Source organism: Trichosurus vulpecula, chromosome 1, assembly GCF_011100635.1.
Source record: "Trichosurus vulpecula isolate mTriVul1 chromosome 1, mTriVul1.pri, whole genome shotgun sequence".
In the NCBI taxonomy this organism is placed as follows: Eukaryota; Metazoa; Chordata; class Mammalia; order Diprotodontia; family Phalangeridae; genus Trichosurus; species Trichosurus vulpecula.
This window is the reverse complement of record NC_050573.1, coordinates 480,489,550-480,510,158: the sequence shown is the minus strand read 5'-3', so window position 1 is coordinate 480,510,158 and position 20,609 is coordinate 480,489,550. Positions and strand designations below refer to the sequence as shown.

General features: G+C 35.9%; 1 protein-coding gene across 1 annotated transcript in view; it reads left to right on the top strand.

Moving 5' to 3' along the window:
• The window catches only part of LOC118840222 (fibrillin-2-like), a 154,462-nt gene that overhangs the window by 32,383 nt on the left and 101,470 nt on the right, over positions 1-20,609 (top strand). The window contains 6 exon segments of the mRNA XM_036747721.1: positions 2,298-2,366; positions 3,756-3,881; positions 9,783-9,908; positions 12,019-12,165; positions 15,252-15,320; positions 16,396-16,521. Of these exon segments, the coding sequence (XP_036603616.1) occupies positions 2,298-2,366; positions 3,756-3,881; positions 9,783-9,908; positions 12,019-12,165; positions 15,252-15,320; positions 16,396-16,521 (663 nt within the window).

Below are 20,609 nucleotides of genomic sequence, written 5' to 3'. Positions count from 1 at the left end.
ATGAGCACTGAGAAAAGGCTCTAAGATTTGGAAATTAAGAGTATTGCACTTATAATTTCATTGTTATGGGTAACTCCTGAGTAAGGTAACTCTACCAATGCAGGTCAGCATATTCTCTGCAACTTCAAGTTTTCAGGGTTGTCTTGAGTACTAAGAGGAGAAGAAAGGAAGATTTCACTTCAATAAGGTTGGAGGTCCTACTTGTGTCTCAGAGTCAGGACTTGGACCCAATGGTTCCTGGCTTTCAGGCTGGCTCTCTATACACAGTGTCATGCTGCCTCTTAAGAAACTTAAAACTTAACTCCTTTCAGAAGCAGTCACTGTAACATAGGAGTTCAGTTTTATAGAGCACAGTTAGCTCAAATTTCTCCAACAGCTAGCTCCAAACACTGCCCATTTTTGGAGGTTGTCTCAGTATGTTCTTAGCAATTTGGATTGTTACACAGAATTCAGAAAGGTAAGGAGAGAAAATCACATGTGGGAAGCACAATGTCTGACACAACTTCCTGAGTACAAGGAGTGGAATATCTTTTGGTTGCTGAGAATGTGCTAGCCCTAGTTCTACATAAGTGTCCCAGGAGGCTGTGACAAATCAGAATCCCTGAATTCAATAATGAAGAAAATAAGAGATGCTCAGAATTTATAATGCAGACAACAAAACATCAAGAGAATCCATAGATCAACTCCAGAAAAAGAAGGAAAAAACACTTAAAATTCCAAGATGAATTTTATTTAAATTTAACTTCCCATGAACCCGAATGTGTTTATATAATTCAGAAGACCAGTAGAAATGCCTTCCATTATAAGGGAAAGAAAGAAATTGACTAGTGTAAGATCACTTCAGAGCCATGAGAAATTGAAGAATAACATATTTCAAGAAGCAACAGAGGTCAAGATATAACACCAAATGATGTACCCTGAAAATCTGAGCTTAATCATCAAAGGAAAAAAAAAGATGGACCAACAAATTGAAACATTTGAAGTATTTCTGGGGGAAAAAAGACCATAACAAAAGTGAGCAGAATATTTGACTTGGAAACAGCCCAGAAAAGAGAAACATTGAAATGGTAAGTAAGTATAACTATTAAGAATAAAAGCAATTACCCTTACTCAGAGGTTTGGGTTTTTGTTTGTTTTTGAATAAGAAAAGGTGAGGAGGAGCACGAGGAGAGATCATCAATGGGGTAAAGACATAAGAAAGAAACAGAAGTAAAAGGGGGAAAATGGAATTGAAGCCATATGGAAACCTTTTGATTTCTCTTCCCTCTCTGCTTACTGGCTAACACACACACACACGAGAAAGAGTCATGTCCAGATCTATGTGACCCAATTTGGGGTTTTGTTGAGTAAAGATATTCGAGTGATTTACCATTTCCTTCTCCAGCTCATTTTATAGATGAGGAAAATGAAGCAAACAAGGTAAAGTGACTTGCCAGGCTCACACAGCTAGTAGATGTCTGAGGCCGGATTTGAACCAAAAGAAATGAGTCTTCCTGACTCCAGGCCCAGCGCTCTCCACTGCCTCAATATAGTTTATGGAACAGAATTGCAGAATTGAAGGGTACATAAACAAGGAGAGGAAAGGTAGAGGAATAGAAGGAAATGGATGATGCATTTGTACCAAGTCCAGCGTTGAACAATGAAGGGATAGTGATTGCTGCAGTGTCCTTTGCAATGGGAGAAGCTGGCATAGCAAGAATAAGCAGTAGAGCCCAACTTTCTCCTACAGCTTTTCCAGCAAACACCTAGAAAGAACAAAAGTTAGCAGCGTCTCAGAGTCACCCCTACACACACATGCACATGCACATGCACACTCACATGCACACCACACCTGCAACTGAGTAATCAGAAAAGGGAATGCAGACCTCAGGGGGATCCTGCAGATCTGTCTCTCTGAACCTGCAGAGCCTTTTATCTAATTGACAAGTGGGCATAGCAAGGGACTACATGAGCTCCAACAATGGGCAAGTTTACAGTTGTGTCGCCCAGACCTATAAACTAAAGCTTGCAAGAGTAAGATCAGGAAAGACCCAAGACAGATAAAGAGAGACAACATTGTTGCCAACATGATAGTTTATGAGACTTTATCAAATCTTAGGGAATCAGCAAAGGTACTAGTTAAAATCATTGATAACTTCAGTATAGGTCCAAGATACAAAACAAACCCATAAAACCCAACAGCATTTGTATATAAAAACAATAAAAACCAAGAGGCAAAAATAGAAAAGAGACTGTTTTCATTGGCTATGCCTATATATGCCTATACACAAGTATCACATGTACTTTTTTCCCCCTAGCTGAATATTATACTCTGTGTCCAGGAGGTGAGGGTTTCAGACCTAGTCCTGTCACTATCATCCTTGAAGGTGAGTTCATTTTCAATAACCACCAATATCTGAACTAGCTGGAAAATACAGTACTGAAAATAATTTTAAAATGGTTCATGAAAAATAGATGTGCCATTGAAATTATCATCTCACATATCATCTAGTAAAGATTTAGCATTCTGGATAAAAAATTTGGTTTTAGATCCATTTTAAGGAGGACTACACATATGTTATAAGAATATGGTTGCAATTTATTAATATCTTGATGGGTAGTTACACTTAACTGTGAATCTTTTCTTATCCCCTTTGGGTGTTGAGCATCTTTAAATTTTTGAATGTTGTGGTATTTCATGACTTCGACCATAAAGCATCATTAGAAAAGTATTGGTATTACAAACAATGGGCTTGTGTTTCAGGGAGAAACTTAGGGATATTAAAAGAACTATAGTTTCTTAAAGACAATCCTGCCTGCTGTCCTCATATTCAATTATGACTTCAACTCAGCAACCATTTATAGTGACCAAACAAGATATATGTAGTAATTGATAAGGTCTATGGGATGTCCATTCTCCTGTGTGTAGAATTTAATTTTTCCAAAATCTTTTGAGTGATTATATGCTTCATTTGGGAGATTTAGAAATGTGAGTGGTATAAGCTAGCTGTAATGTATTAAAAGCAAAAAATTATGCTGGAGGTACCGGATCAAGGACATCATCAAAGAAGTGTATGACCAGAAAAAAAAAATTAGGTCAGTCAGGTAATGAGAATAAGAAAGAACTTACAAAACACATAGATTTTGTTACATATGAAGAGATCTAGAAGGACCACCACATATTCTGTAGACTGCCATTGGCAGATTTATGGGAAAATAGGATAAGAGTTGATTAGGCATGAATTCCTCCATAAATGAAATCACAGTTCATTGAAGCAGATGAAAATTCAATTAAAAGGAAGCAAAATGACATTGTTCTTACAAAGTAGTTGTATTACAGTATTATCAGAATCATATAGAGCAAAAAATCATTTTACCATCACGACCAAATTTGAACAATCCTCCCAACTCCATCACCCTTCTTTTTTCAAAAAAAAATTTTTTTTCAATTTTCTTTTGGAGGGGGGAAGACAAGGCAATTAGGGTTAAGTGACTTGCCCAAGGTCACACAGCTAGTAAGAATGTCAAGTGTCTGAGGCCAAATTTGAACCCAGGTCCTCCTGACCCCAGGGCCAGTGCTCTACTCACTGCGCCACCTAGCTGCCCCTCTGCCACCCTTCTAAGATTGTAGCAAAGGTAAAATAATCAGTAGTCTAGCAGGCCGTGTCAATTCATTATGCATTAACTTAGATGTATAATGCAGTTGCATGTGTCAGAATCACACTTTCCTTGGATTACAGCAATTGTTTTCAACTATAATTATTTCTGTCATGCAGATATTGATGAATGCCAAGAATTACCGGGTCTCTGCCAAGGTGTAAACTGTATCAACACTTTTGGAAGCTTCCAGTGTGTGTGTCCACATGGCTATTACCTCAGTGAGGAAACTCGTATCTGTGAAGGTGGAGCAAGTTCTTACAAATAAAGTAAAATGCTTATACAAAAATTAGAGGTTACTTCTAGAGAAAAACATCCAATTCACAAATTCCATTAGAGAAATTTCTTTATCTGGGCCCATCTCATTTCTTTCCAAAAGGTTTTGTGGGTCCTCAAAATTACATAGAATGTTTTAAAAATATTTTCTCTGAAACGTTTGTTTAATGGTTCGTTTGGTTTATTTAAACGGTTTATGGGATATTTAAGATGTTGATTATCCATTTACCTTTTATTGTCAGAGCAGTTTGGAAATACTTTGCTGTTTTGTTTAGTCATTTTTCAGTCATGCCAGACTCTTCATGACCCCTCTTGGGGGTTTTCTTGCAAAGATGCTGGAGTGATTTGCCATTTCCTTCTCCAGCTCTTTTTACAGATTAGGAACTGAGGCAGCCTGGGTTAAGTGACTTGCCTGGGGTCACTCATGAAGATGAGTGTTTCTGATCCTAAGCCTATTGCTCTATCTACTGTACTACTTAGTGGCCCCGCTTTGATCATAGTCTCTATTAAAAAGAGGATGAAACATATTAATTCAGAAAATGACAGTGCCTCATGAAAGTGACAACTATTTATTGATAGAAGAATTGGATTTAAGTCCCAGATCTGACACATTCTGACTGTGTTGACCTTGGGAAAGTCAACTTATCATTGTCCTAGATAGCTTCAGAGACTCTTAAGTTGTAGAGAAATTACTGATCTGGCAGAGAACATTTTTTTCATGACATTAAATAAACCTGTCACTGAATTCAGTTGGTCTATGCTTTCTCTCATACTTTCTGAGAGTACAGCCTCCAGGACCTTCAGCACTGCCATCACCCAATGGCTCATTCTTCTAGATGAGATCTATATGAGCCCCTAGTTCCAGGACTCTTCTTGGGAGAGAGTTGTAGGTCTTTTTTATGAAACAAAGTTGTAAATTGATTGCCCCCAAGAAAGGCTGATTCCATATTAGAATTTCAGGCTCCTAGCATAGTTTGTGAGTTACAGCCCCCTCCCCCCTCCCCTCCCCCCCCCCCCCCCCCCCCCCGTCTCCACATTGCATAGACATTCTATGCCTGCTCTGTTTTCAAAATACTAACATGTCTGTAGGCAACAAGAATAAACAAATTTGTAAAAATAGAACCAAGTTTATGACAAGCAATGGTGGATAGCAAAACAGAGCATAATAGAGTCCTTCAAGCACTGAATTTCTCATCCAAGGAGGGAGAACCCTCTACTGATCAGGCTTTTCTTTGATTCAGGCTGTTGCAGGGGTAGCCCATTTCTGCTCCTTTAAATAATCTGCCATATTTTCTTGTCTGCAGGACCCTGGCCCACCGTACTCCCCTGCTTGTATTCCTCTTCCATGTCAGCATGGGATCTAGGTGGAGCATTGGATAGGAAATTAGGAAAACCTGAAGTCAAATCCAGCCTCAGACACTGCGTGACCCTGGGAAAGTTACTTCACCTCTGGTTGCCTCAGTTTCCTCAGTCATAAAATGGGAATAACAGTACATCAGAGGGTATTGTGAGGATCAAATGAGATAATTAATTACAAAGGGCGTAGCTCAGTGCCTGGCACATAGTAGATGCTACATAAATGTTTATTCCTGTCCCTAAACTTCCTTGAGTTGCCAGATCTACTATCCCCGTTCCCACCAACAAAAGCTACTGAGTTCTTTCATCAAAGCTTATGTTTAGGATTATATTAGAATATCAAAATTTTACATGCATTTCCTTTTTTTTCAACAAGCAAACATCACACTATGTAGACTACTTATTTTAATTATTATTGCATTTGATGATTATATCTGGAAGAGTGAGGAAAGGGGCAAAAGACCCCTGGCAAAAAATGGTTTAGTAAAAAATGACTCTATGTTATAGATAGTATTCACTAAACTTTTTTTTATCATGTACCTCGCCTGTAAAGCATTTTTAAACAGTCATCCCGATGTGTGCCTACCTAATATGTTAATGTACATATATAATGTAAACATACAACTGCACTAATGCATGTAAATTATAAAACTTAAACAAAAGATAGAAATAGGAATTGAACTTGCCATTTCATTGATATGGAGAATAGTTGGATAAGCTAACTGTTTTTATCAGTGCAGGTCAGCACCTTATCTGCAACTCTTTAAATTTAATATTTTTCCCCAGTTACATGTAAAAACAATTTAACATTCTTTTATAAAAATTTAGGTTCCAGATTCTCTCCATCCCCCCAACATCCCATTGAGAAGGCAAGCAGTTTGATATAGTTTTGATATGTGCAGTAATGCCAAACATATTTCTATGTTAGTCATGTTGTGAAAGAAAACACAAAAAATCCAAGAAAAATAAATAAAGAAAAAGTGTGCTTCAATCTGCATTTAGACTTCATCAGTTCTTTCTCTGGAGACAAAGAATATTTTTATCATAAAGTCCTTCACAATTATTTTGACTCATTGTATTGCTGAGAATAGCTAAGTCATTCACAGTTGATCATCATACAATGTTGCTGTTACTGTATATAGTGTTCTCTTGGCTCTGCTCATTTCACTTTGCATCAGTCCATGTAAGTCAGGTTTTTCTGAGAGCATCCTGCTTGTCATTTCTTATACCACGATAAAATTCCATCACAATCATGTGCAAACACTTGTTCAGCCATTCTCCAGTTGATGGCCTTCCGCTCAATTTCCAATTCTTTAATACCGCTAAAAGAACTACTAGAAAAATATTTTTGTACATACAGCCCGTTTTCCTGTTTGTCTTTTATCTCTTTGAGATACAGACTTTGTAGTGGTATTGCTGGGTCAAAGGGTATGCATGGTTTTTAGCCCTCTGGCTGTAGTTCCAAATTGCTCTATAGAATGGTTGAATCAGTTTACCACTTCACCGACAGTACCTTAGTATCTCAATTTTCCCACATCCCCTCCAACATTTATCATTTTCCTTTTCTGTTGTGTGAACCAATCTTGTAAGTGTGAGGTGGTATCTCAGAGTTGTTTTAATTTGTATTTTTTCTAATCAATAGTGATATAGAGCATTTTTCATAAGATTGTAGATAGCTTTGATTATTTCCTCTGAAAACTACCTGTTTATATCCTTTGACCATTTATCAATTGAGGAATGGCTTTTGTTTCTATAAGTTTGACTCAGTTCTCTATATTTTTGAAAAATGAGGTCTTTATCAGAGAAACATGTAAATTTTTTCATAGTTATGATTACTATGTAATTCCTTCAATCCTATTTTCCCCATTTATGCTATTCTCTCTTTTCACTCTGTCCATTCTCAAAAGCATTTAGCTTCTGGCTTTTATCTTCCCCAATCTGCTCATACTTCTATCTCCCAGCCACCCACCCCTTTTCTCTTATCCCCTTCTCTTCCTACTTTTCTGTGTGGTAAGATAGATTTCTGTACCCAACTGAGTTTGTATACTATTCCCCCCTTGAGCCAATGCTGATAAAAGTAAGATTCATGCTCTCCCTCCCTACTGCTCCTATCTTCCCTTCCACTGTAAAAGTTTTTTTGCACCTCTTTTATGTCAGATAATTTACCCCATTCTACCTCTCTCTTTCCCCTTCTCCCAAGCGTGCTTATTTTTCTTACCCCTTAATTTTGTTTTGTTTTTTGAATAATTAACTTGTCATATTCAACTTATACTCATTCCCTGTCTATGTATACTCCTTCTAACTGCCTTAACAATGAAAAAGGTTTTAGGACTTGCAAGTATCATTTTCCCATGTAGGAGTATATATAGTTTAATCTTATTAATCCCTTATGATTTCTCTTTCCTGTTTACCTTTTATGTTTTTCTTGAGTCCTAGATTTGAAAGTCAGATTTCCTATTCAGCTCTGGTCTTTTCATTAGGAATGCTGTTTTCCACCCTGGAACTTTTACCAGGGTCAGGGTCCCAGCTCCACTGCAGGTTCAGTCTCTGGAGTCATAGTGCTCCTTTTCTCCCTGAAACCCAGGACTGCAACCCAGATCTAAGTATGGGCAGTGAAACACAGTTTTGTCTCTTGTGCCAAAAAAGGGACCCCTGTAATCTTCTTCTGACCAATTTTCTGACCTCTTTACCCTCTCTGGACTGAGAAGTCCACCAACTGCCACTGATTCAGTTGTTCTCAAGACCTACTGCTGGTTTGCTGGGCCACGGAAGCCTTTACTAGACTATGTTTCACTTTCAGCCCTGCGCAACAGATCTTTCCTGCTGACTTCTTAAGTTGTCTGGGGCTGGAAAAATGGCTTCACTCTGTCTTTTTGTGGGTTCTGCCACTCCAGTATTTGTTTTGAGGCATTATTTAAAGTAGTTTGGAGGGGTTTGGGGAAGAGCTCAGGCGAGTCCCTGCCTGTTTTCTGCTGTCTTCTATCTGCAACTTTTATTTTAGAAAATTGGCCTGAGGCCTTAAAGGTTAAGTGAAATGCACACAACCACTTTGCATCAGAAGCAGTGCTTGAAATCAAGTCTGACCTGGCCTTTGAAATTCACTTTCTATCCATTATACCATAGTGCCTTTCATTATAAAAACAATAGAAATTTTTAAAGGATGAAATAAAGATGAAATAATATTTGATCTTATAGTAAATTTGGGAACCACTGAAGTTTATTGAAGTGACATGTCAGTGACAAGAAGTGACATAGTCTTGTACTTTAGGAAAATTACTTTGTGTACGTAGTGTATATGTAGTAGAAAGAAAAGAGGCATGAGACAGGGAAACAAACTAGGAAGTTATTGCAGTAGTCTCCAGGTGAGAGGTAATGAGGGCCTAAACTAGGATGATTCATTATGTATTCAAGTTCAATCTGCTAGTGTGAGTAGAGAGAAGGGGAATAGATGTGAGAGGCACCATGGAGGTAGAGTGGCAAGATTCGGCAATTGACTGGATTTGGGAATTGATTGGAGTGAGGTATAGAGAAAGGAATTGAAGGTGACACCAAGATAATGAACCTGGATGACTGAGAGAATGATGGTGCCCTTGAAAATAATAGGGAACTTTGGAAGAGGGTAGATTTGGGAGGAGAGGTAGTTTAATGAGAGCTGAGGTGCTGGTTAAAACATATTCCTTACAGTTCATCATGTAAGAATCGCTCTGTCCCATCCAAAATAAAAATAGGAAAAGCCTCTGATCTGTTACTGTTACTTTCCCAGAAAATGGAGCCCACTCTCCAAGGGAGAGTAGCTGAAGGCCCAAGGGGACTTGAGGGCAGGGAATGGATATTATGTAGAGAGAGGATTCCTAATGGCATCTGTGCAGCTGCTGCTGTGAGTGTCCCAGTGTCAGTTCAGTTAAATAGCTTTGAGGGGCCCATACTGGGCTTAGAAGGGAAGGGGTTAAGAAATTGCAAAGATGGAGGGAAGAGATAAAGGAGTGGACATGCTGGCTGATAAGAGTAGGTGCAATTGTATGAGAAACAAGCCCTAGGAATGGCTATCACAGAGAACATCAGATATCACCTGTCTTTCTACTCTCTAATTAGAAAATCACACACTCTTTGTAGTTAAGTCATGGCGCCTTTGGAATCAGACCACCAGAATCAATTATAAAAAGTGTTTCTAAGCTGAATGCTATGTTGTCCTATCATGGATCTATTACAGTCCAATATTAACCTCTAACATTTAATATGAATATGGCAGAGTACAAAGAGTGCCAGCTTTCAGATCAAGAAGACCTAATTTCAAACCCAGTGCCTCAGGCACCTCACTAAAACTATAAGCTACAGAAGACCAATCTATCAGTAAAGAGAGTTTTCACCCCACCCCACCCAAGAGAAATTTTCACACAAAGAGCTCTTTATCCCAAAGAAATACACTTATATTTTAATGTTAGGAAATCTTCTCTTTTTCAATAACTATTATTCGATAGTCTCTGGTTAGCAATTATAATTTATTCTTTTTCTAGATTTTGATAAATGTTTTGCACATTCTGGTGTCTATTGGCCTGGGACCTGCTATAATACCTTGGGAAATTACACCTGCCTTTGTCCTCCAGAATATATGCTAATCAATGGTGGACATAACTGTATGGGTATGTAAAGTTCTATATAATATATTATTATTTGGATTTTTAAGATTGCATCTCATTTCTATAAACTATTCAAAAAATCTGATGAATCTTTATGACTGATGACAAATTCAAGAAGTCACTCATACTTCTTGCATGTGTAAACTTTGAAGACTTTTTTTTCAGAATATTATATTTTCCAAACTTGCTGACAAAATTGCTGAGGTTTTAAAAATTGTTTATTTTCATACACAGAAGTATATATTAAAAGGTAATATCAGCAAACTAGATGTAGTAAGATTTTTCTCAAACCACATTTATGTCTTATTTATAAGATATAAGCTTTACCTTAAAAAGAAACACCTAAAATTTTAGAGATTAAAGAGACCTTAGTGGTCATCTAGTCCAACCCCTTCATTTCACAAGAGATAATGTCCAAGAAGTTAAGTGTATTATTCTAGGTCACGCAGACAGTGGATAGCAGAAGTAGAATTTTATATTTAATTTCTCATTTGGAAATGATTAGCTTGAAAAAAATTCAGAAAGAAATAATTTTATCATACTATTTGATAAACTACTGGGTTATGGACTCATCATATAACAGAGATATCTGAGAGAAGTATAAAACAATTTGGTAGAAATTAAAGTTTAGACTAACATTTTATACAATGTGCTACAAAAGGCACTAAATAGACACAAGATCTAGATATAAAATGTCATATTAAAAATTAAAGGAACAGTAAAGGAGATACTATTCATAACTATACACAAGAAAAGAGTTCCTGATTAAAAAATGTATAGAGATGATTACAAGTCATTACAACAATTTTGGCTATATATAAACATTGCAAAGGTTTTGCACAGATAAAATCATTACAATTAAAATAAGAAAAAAGCAGGTAAATGGGGGAAAATCTCCAGCAAATTTTTTGTTAAACTCTGATATCCACAATATGTAGAGAGATTTTATTCAAAGGGCCTTCTGCAAGAGACAAATGGTCAATCAGACAGTTTTCAGAAAAAGAAATACAAGCTATCAGCCATATGAAAAAAATGTTTCAAATCACTAACAGTAAGCAAAATGCACATTTAAGCAACCTTGAAGTTCTACCTCACAACCATCAGATTGACAAAGGTGATTAAAAAATGGAAAATGCAGGTTTTTAGAAGGGATTTGGAAGGACAGGCACAGTTAGTGGAATTGTAAATTGGTCCAACCACGCTGTAAGTCAGTTTGGAATTCTTTTCGATGCTACTAATCTGTCCTTACCCATCAATGCCACTATTAGGCATAAGACCTCAAAGAAATGAAACAAATAAGGAAAGGACCCATATGCACAAAAATATTCATGGCAGTATTTGGTGGGGGGATACGTGGAAAAAAACACCTAGAATTAAAGGCAGATGCTCTTAAATGGGGGAATGATGGAAGAAATCACAGTATATGAATGTAAGGGGATATTATTGCATGGGAAAAATGATGGAAAAGATTGTTTCAGAGAAACTTGGGTAGACTTCTATGAACTATTACAGAGTGAAGTGAACAAATGGAGGAAAAAAAATTGCAGAATGACTGCATTGTGCAAAGGAAAAGATTTGGAAAGAATTAAGAACTGATCAATATCATGAACAATGACAACTCTAAAAGACCAATGATGAATGACAAAGAGGTGCTGGACTAGCAGTACACAGTGTGATATTCTCAGACATGGTCAATGTGAGAATTTGTTTTGCTTGGCTATTTTCACTTGTTACAAAAGCAGGTTTTCATTTTTTTTAAGGAAGGAACATTATGTTGTGGAGTGAGGCCAAAAAAAGAAACAAAGAAAAGAGCTCCAATAAATTTTTTTTTTAAATTCCCAGAAGATAGTTGAAAGAAGTTCAGAAAGAGACAGACAAGTAGGCCGGTAACAATCTGTACAAAATATTAACAATTTCATATACAAACTTTTTTCTTTATTCTTTGTAAATGGAAATGATTGTTTTTTTTTTCAAATTTATATTAATAAATTTTTTACAAATCTTCTTAGCACGCTCAAAAAAGCTTGCCAGAGGTTAAGTTTACAGTTGTTTGAGCTTCAGCAATGGACAATTAATTTATTTGTCACCTTACAGCTGTTTTTTCTATTTATAGACATGAGAAAAAGCTTTTGCTACCTGAATAAAATCACCTGTGAAGATGAGCTGCCCTATAATATGACCAAGAGGATGTGCTGCTGCACATATAATTTTGCCAAAGCTTGGAATAAGCCTTGTGAACCATGCCCAACTTCAGAAGCAGGTGAGAATTCATTTTTACAATTTTGTCAAAGGTCAGTCTAGAAACCTAAATGTTCATTATAAAAATTGCGCACTAAATCTAGTGCAATTTAAGATCTGAGAGGCAGTGTGATGTAGTACTGAACCTGGAGTCAGGAGAGATTAAATACAATGCTGATTCAGACGTTCACTGGCCATATGACCCTGGGAAAGCCACCTTATGAGTTTCTTCATCTATGTAATGTAAATATTTATCCTTGCAGTACCTACTTTACAGGTTTGTTGTGGGTTAAGTGCTTTTACAGACCTTCAAATGATATACAAATGTGAGATATTATTATTATTGTTTAAAAACTTGTGCACATAAAATCAGGACAGTCTGGTGACTAGAGGAAATATACTTTGGGAGTTCAAACACTTAAAATGAATGGGTCATTTTGTTTTATGACTGGAAAATCAACAGTAATTTTATATGATTCTGTAGTGTATGCCTAATAACACCACAGCTGAAATCTTTTTCTGATTTATAATAAGCATTGTTCTATTGCGTGTTTCTTGTATTTTCAAGTCTTCTAGCCTATAAAATTGTATTTGTTCAGCAAAATGTATATGAATAACTTACATTCCCAAATGAACCTCTTTTTTCCTTCTTAACTGTATTCCTGCAGCTCCTAAAGACAGGATTAAAGTATCTTCCTTGTTGTACACATTCAGAGTTTGCCCACAAACAGAAATAATTATGAAAACTATGTTGAAAAGATCACAAGATCATAAATTTAGAGCTGGAAAGGACCTTCAAAGTAATCTAATTGAACATCTTTCATTTTCTATTTGAGGAAACTGAGGCCCATAGAAGTTAATTGGCTTATCCAAGAACACATCCATAGTGGTTAGCATGGGATAAAATACATTAAACTTTTGTAGGCATAGTGCTAGATTCTTATTATGCTTACTTTTATAGGATCTGGATCTTATAGGCTTAAGGTCTGTGCTCATTTCATGACTTCTTATTACGCATGTGTAAGTGTTGTTTTTAAGCAAATCATTAAATATGGTTATGAATTGTTAGATATGTATTTGAATATTGTATTTAATGAGATAATGATAATCAGTCACTGGCGAAACAATCCAGAAGATCAGATTTAATTAACAAATTATAATGGTTGACAAAATAGATTTCCTAGTGTAAACTAGAAACAGTTTATAGCAATGAATATTCAGTTTGCCCTTTGTTACAAAAACACTTCCCAAGATGTTGGCTTGAAGATCTGGGGACTCTAATATCCATTTCTTCTCAGTGTATGTATTCTTTTTTTTTTTACAAAGACATTACTACCTCTTCTAAGAATGGTAGTTTACAACCATTGTTAGAAGAACTAGTAGATTACTGAGGAAGCAAGTATGAACTAATACATGTTAAGAAGGAAAACAATATTGTTTTCATTGGTTGTAAGTTGTGAAGTTTAATAAACTAAATAAATGTTGATTGATATGGTAATTACTTAAATAATAATATCTCTATATGTAGGAAAAGATAAGGGTCTTGAACTAATAAATTTAAATATAGTTATTTAGTACTTACTATGTTCCAGGCTCTGTGTTATGCTAGAGATACAAATGGAAAAATTGGCACAATCCCTACTCTAAGGGAAATCACATTCTAATTAGGAGAGATGATACATAAAAGAAAATTCAGCTCTAGGGCAGGTGGAAAGGCCTGAAGGTCCTAAGGGTGCAACATGAAGCTAACAACAAGACTCAGGTCTTTAGGTGACATGTTGAAATGTACATTACAAAAGTTCTTTTATCCATAACGAAAGATGTAATTGCTCTGTACGAATGCTTCTATATAATGTAATTTCTTTGAAAAGTTGTAAACTGACTTGAAGAGGACACTGCCAGAACAGTTGAAAAGAACACTGGATTTGAATTCAAAGGACCTTGGTTTAAAAAGCAGTACACTGCCTGTATGGCCTTCAGCACGTCAATTTACTTCTCTGGTCCTGATTTTCCTTATTTTAAAATAGGGGAGTTCCCATACATTCTAAATCTATGATCCTACGGCTCCCATTTTTCAGGGGACTTCAAACTTCTGTGAACCACTTAAAATATTTGCTCTTAGGTGTTCATTTAACTCATTCGAGAGATTTTTTTTTGGTATCTTTATGTTATCCATTTTTTCCTAAGATCAATGCAAGTTGATTGTATCTTGACTGAAGGGATTGGACCAATGATCTAATTGATATAATAATAGCTAACATTTACCAAATGCTGTGCTAAGCTTAGTTTTACAATTATCTCACTTAATCCTCACAACATTCCTCAAAGGTGGGTGCTATAATCTCCATTTTATAGAAGAGGAAACTGAGGCAGAGGTTAAGTGACTTGCCCAAGGAGACACAGCTAGTAAGTGTCAAAGGCTGTATTAGAATTCAGGTTTTTCTGACTCCAGGGTATAGGAAACTCATACATGAGAAAAGTCCTTCTTGTAATGCAGGAAGCACCCAAATAGCTTTCTCAGGGTCTTCCAGGATCTTGCAAGCAGTGTATGTTGGAAACAAGACTCCATCTATCAACTTCTTTCACTTCACTTCTTGGCTGCAAGGCCAGTTCTTATTTATTATAACATGCTGCCTCTATTTGAATGGGGAAAAAAGCACTGAGGATGTATTAAAAAAGGAGGGAAATGTCCCTGTTTAGAAGAAAAGAGTACCATGTAAAAATGGCAACTGTGCAGTAAATTTTGTCAAAGTTCATATCAGTCTTCCAAATAGTCATTTTGTGTTGAAATGAATGAAAAATGTTAAGTCAAATCAATATCTGATATTGGAAAAATAGAGGAGGGGTAAGGACCTTTTTAACTTGAAAAGGTAGTGCATTTCCTCTGTCTACAAGCACAATTAAGAAGCTAAATTCCCAGGAAAACAACATTATCATAGCCTTTGCCTTTATTAGTAATATGTAATTGAAAGATTTCTAGTTGAAAGGAACATACATTATGACTGTGAACATTAATAATTGTTGACTAAACATTTTAGAAATCATGTGAAGTTGTTTACATTGCTTGTTATTATTGTTTTGACCATTTGCTTTATCTTGATTTTAAAGTTGAATTTAAAGCCATGTGTGGGAATATTCCTGGGTTTACCTTTGACGTTCATACAGGCAAAACTCTAGGTAGGTTTGTTTTTCTAAAATACGCATAATATATGCATATATATATATATATATAGTATTAAAAGTCATTAGAGTGTTTTAAGATAGCAAAATACTACAAGAAATCATGATTCTTATTCTTCTTGATCCCTTGTTAACAGAAAAAAATTGTCATTTCTTAAAAGAACTACACATTTATATATTCTTGAACAATTAAAACAATACTTAAAATACATTTATACCATAATTTCCTTACTGTATGATGTACAGGAATCCATGAGTCTAAAAAATTTATAAGTGTTGGGCATATCTTATACTCACTGACATCCTATGTGTCAGCATTCAGTGTTTCACATCCAGAAAAAAAAAACTAATATCAGGTACATGCTATAGAAAAATGTTGTCATTTTAAATTTTCTCAATTTATATTGTTAAATTTCTAAAACAGCTCTAAGAAGGAAAAGCCACATTGTGGTTGTTAAAGACTAAATCCAAAGTGGCTCTTGAAAGGGGAACAAAATTTAAGAAGCTGTTTTCTCTCACCTCTGCTTCCACCCAAGCCAGATACCGCTATCTGGAAAATAAATGTTCTTAGAGCATATGTCTTAACAAAATAATGTGGGGAATGCCAAATTTTTGTTGGATTTTTCAGTATCCTTTCCTACTAAGTATAATTTAACTTCTAGAAGACATTAGAATTATTTCTTTCTGGATGGATTTTTTTAACTCGTGGCTTTTTCTTCCTCAAAGAGAAAGTAATATTGATCATTTTTCAAAGAGATGACAAAAGTTAAGATAGTTTCTTTTATGTGTAGCTAAATGAGAATATATTGGTTCTAATGACAGTTCACTGGGTGGGCAATAAAATGTTATGGGTTAGTCTATTTAATACATTTTCTCCTTAGTTGTTGGAGAAAAGAATCTAGATTATGATTTATACAAGTTTTATGCACCACAGAAGTATTTATGAGCTCAAGTGACACAGAAACCACTGTTTCAAGCCATATACACACAAAGTAGTGTAAAATGCTATAAAGAAAGTGAGTGAAGGAAAAGAAAAACCTCAGCAAACTTGATTACATCTGTTCAATTTCAGACATTGATGACTACAAGGAAATTCCAGATATTTGTGCAAATGGTGTTTGTATTAACCAGGGAGGCAATTTTCACTGTGAATGTTCTACAGGATTCACTTACAATGATCTACTCTTGGTCTGTGAAGGTAATTCGCAGTATAGATTTGCTTTCATAAAATCAAGCTTCTTATAATGATTTCTTTGGAAGGAATAGAGATTATATTAATTTAATTAGTATTAGGTACTCTTTATTTTTTAAATTTTATTTTATTTTCAGTTTCAAAGCCTATCCCTCTCTCTAACCCCTCACCTGCTCTTTGAGATAGGACAAAATATGCTAATATATATATATATATATGTGTGTGTATACATGCATACATATAATTTTCATATGGGTATATGTGTATATATATATATTATACATATTAATACATGTAGGGATAGGACTCACACTTGTGGTTTGTTCAATATAGAAAGTTTAATCAGTGCAGATTAGCACTTTTTCTGCAACTCAGTCATAAAAAGTTACCTAGAGCATTAAGATGTTGTCAAGTCAACAAGTATTTATCCAATGTCTGTTATGTGCTAGTCTCTGTGCAAAGTGCTGGTGATAAAAAGAAAGGTAAAAAATAGTCTCTGCCTCCAAGGATCCTACAATCTAATAGTGGGAGATAACATGTAAACAATTATATATACTAGGGCACATGGGACCTGAACTCAGAAGACACTAACTTAAAAAAGACTGGGAAAAGCTTCTTGCGAGAAGTAAGATTGTAGCTGAGACTTGAAGGAAACTAGGGAAGCCAGAAGGCAGAGGTTAGGAGGGAAAGAATTACAAACATGGAGAACAGCCAGTGAAATGTATGGAATTGAGAGATAGAATGTCTTTTGCAAGGAACAGCAAAAAAACCAGTCACTGGATTATAGAGAACATGGAATGGGGTAAGGTAAAAGACTGAATACACAGGATGGGTCAGGTTGTAAGGAGCTTTAAAACCAAATATGATTTTGTATTTTATCTACAAGGCAATAGGGAGCCATTCAGTATGGGAGGGTGTAATGTTAATGGAATAGGAAAATCTTCCTCTTCCATTCCTAGGCCTATGTGACCACATGTGTTCAATCACTGCTGTGATGCATCATGAGTCACAAAGAGCCCCTTGGGGGAGGAACTTGCCTAAGAAAAAATTGCTTAGGGGAAGCTTGCTTGTAGGAAGGCTTTCATACCTTTTGGTACTAATCTAATTAGGCACTGAGTCACGAGGGTTGTGGTGCCTTTTGTCTCTGAGCCTATTAGCCAAAAGTGTATAAAATATTCTGAGCTGAGATTTTGCTTTGGGGGCTTGCTCATGAGAAGGACCTTTTGATTCCCTGGACGGGACTCTGAGTAGATGTTAAGGGCTCCCCAACTACTCAGATGTTCATGCTCCCCCAATCTGGTGGTGTATGTAGGTGGTTGTATTACTTTGTTCAGAGCGTTGGAGCCTTGTCTGTAGAATCTCTGTGCTAATTTCTCCGCTTGTATTATCTCTCTGCTTGTATTTTCTCTCTGCTTATATTTTCTCCATGTTCAGGGTGCTTACCTTTCCCCTGAACTAGTGAATGATTTATACATGTTTGATTAAAATAAGATTGTAGACCCCCTTAAAGTTGCCTTTCCTTTTAGAAAATCAGATCAAAGAACCTGTGCTAGCAGGCCATCCTGGGTGTGCCAGGGTACTTGCTGTTACAGAGGGCCGTGTTCAAACATGAGCTTTAGGAAGATCACTTTCATAGCTGAGTAGAAGATGAGCACTGAATGAATGAGCAGAAACTTAAGTCAGGGAAGTCAACCGGAAGATGATTGGCACTAGTCCAGATGCAAGATAATGAGGGCCTGCACCAGAGTGATGGTGAGGTCAGAGGAGAGAAAGGGGCTAAGGAAAATAGACAGGATATGGCAACAGGTTGGATGTGGAGGGTAGAGAGAGTGAGGAGTTGAGAATGATACTATATGTGGCTAGCCTCAAAAGTGATAGGTAAGTTAGGAAGTTGGTGGGGAGGGGGATCGTTGTAAGTTTTGGACATGCTGAGATTAAGATTTCTACAAGAAGTCCAGTTGGAGGTATTCCAAAAGGAAGGTGTAAATGTGAGATTGTGGATCAGGAGAGAGATGAAGTCTGGATAAATAGATCTGAGAATCTGTGTGGAAATGATAATTGAATCCATAGGAGCTGATGGGATCATCATGTGAAATAGTATACAAGGAGAAGAGACGTGACAGAGCCTTGACCTGGTTGAAGATCTAGCAAAGGAGACCAGTCAGGGAAGGAGAGGTCAGACAGGTTGGAGAAATACTAGAAGACGGCAGTTTCACAAAAAAAAAAAAGAGAGTGTGGAGGAGAAGATGATTAGCAGTGTCAAAGGCAACAGAGAAGTCAAGAGGAATAATTAAGTGATCTGCCCAAAGATAGTATGTGAGAGATAACACTTGAATCCAGTTCTTCCTGGCTCAAGGCTAGTTATCTAATATTCTCTCTCTCTCTCTCTCTCTCTCTCTCTCTCTCTCTCTCTCTCTCTCTCTTGCTCCATTATATATATAATAAATAATTTTATCTATAAATATATATAAACATATGTCCTTAGCAACTTCCCAAGTTCCTTGCCTTGTGATATAAATTATTTTTGCTATTCTACCTTACTGAATGTTTTCCAGTATATAGCAGTAATAGTACTAACTTATCTTATTTATTAATTTATTATTTACATATGCCATATGTTCAGGGGGCATTAATGTAATTACCTCTAAAATATCTGTGTACAGAATAACTAATGTGTGCATTAGTCACCATAAAACTTTAAATCCTACACTGATTTCTCCTGTTCGCTCACAATATACCTGTGAGGCTGAACTGTTGTTGAACTCTTTGTAATAGCAATAAGAAATTAATTGTAGCAATACCTTTTATTTGTAAAATACTTGTACAAATATGCTTTCATGTCTAAAATCTCATTTAAGTGGGAATGATTTGGAAATGAGATTCTTCTAAAAAGTTTAGTTTTTTTTATTTCAATTCCTGTAATTGAGAAACTTTTCTAAAATGTCCATTAATAACTAGGTAATATGGTAAGATTGAGAACAAGACCTTATAGTTAAGTTCTTTGGCTAACAGCTACGTAGTGGCATAACTGAGACTAGAACTCTCATCTTCTCACTTCTAATCTAGTAATCTCTATACTACACCAGGAATGTACTGTGTAAATCACTGTAACAAGCAATATTATATTGTTAATTAACCTAATCTTCCAGCTGTAGTTCTGTAGCTTTTTTTTTAATTGCATGGTCCCCAGTTTGTAGATCATAGCTTCTCTATGACCATTATATGGACCTTAACAGCTAAAATTAGAATAGTTTTTCAGAGTGATTTCTCAAACTCTTATCAAAAGACACATCAGAAAGACAGCTCTTCAATACTAATCTTTAGGGGTTTTGTATAACATAGAATCTTCTTATTATATACCTTTGATTTCCAGTTTCATACAAAAAGCTAAGGGTTCTATTTGTCATAGTACGAGTTAACCAAAATATAATACTAAATAATAAAGTGCCTTACTAAGTATTGCCTGATGAAAGTATACGAATCTTTTGTGAAAGATTCTTTCATTGTTATGAAAAACCAAACTATATTTTAAATTACACACATAGCAGATATTAGAAATTGGGCTGAATGTGTATTGGCGAAAGGGCATATCAGAGAAATTGGTATTTCAAAATCAATTGTTTTAATATAGACAAACAATTCTTAAATAAAAATTTTAGACTATTAACAACTGTAAGATAAAATGCTCCATGCAAATAATTTTAAGCCAAACATTTCAAGCCAATCTTTTCAATAAAAAAGCCTGAGGTTTTCCCTCATATCCAGCAAATTGTCAAAGATGACAAAAGACAAGATGGGCCAAAATCGGAGGGGTTTTGGAAAGGTAGGTAAACTAATGTTGTTGGAGCTGTGAAGTGCTTCAGTCGTTCTGGAAAGCAACTCGGAATTATATTTTATTTTGCTTTGTCTCTATCTTTTGACCCAGAGATGCTATTGTCAGGTATGTACTTCCAGGTGGTCACTGATAAATAAAGGCTCTAATCTGTATCAAAATAGTTATAGCAACATTTTTTGTGGTAGTAAAGTACTAAATAACAAGTCGATACTCATTGATTAGGGAGTGTCCAAACAGTTTATGGTATGTGAATGTAATG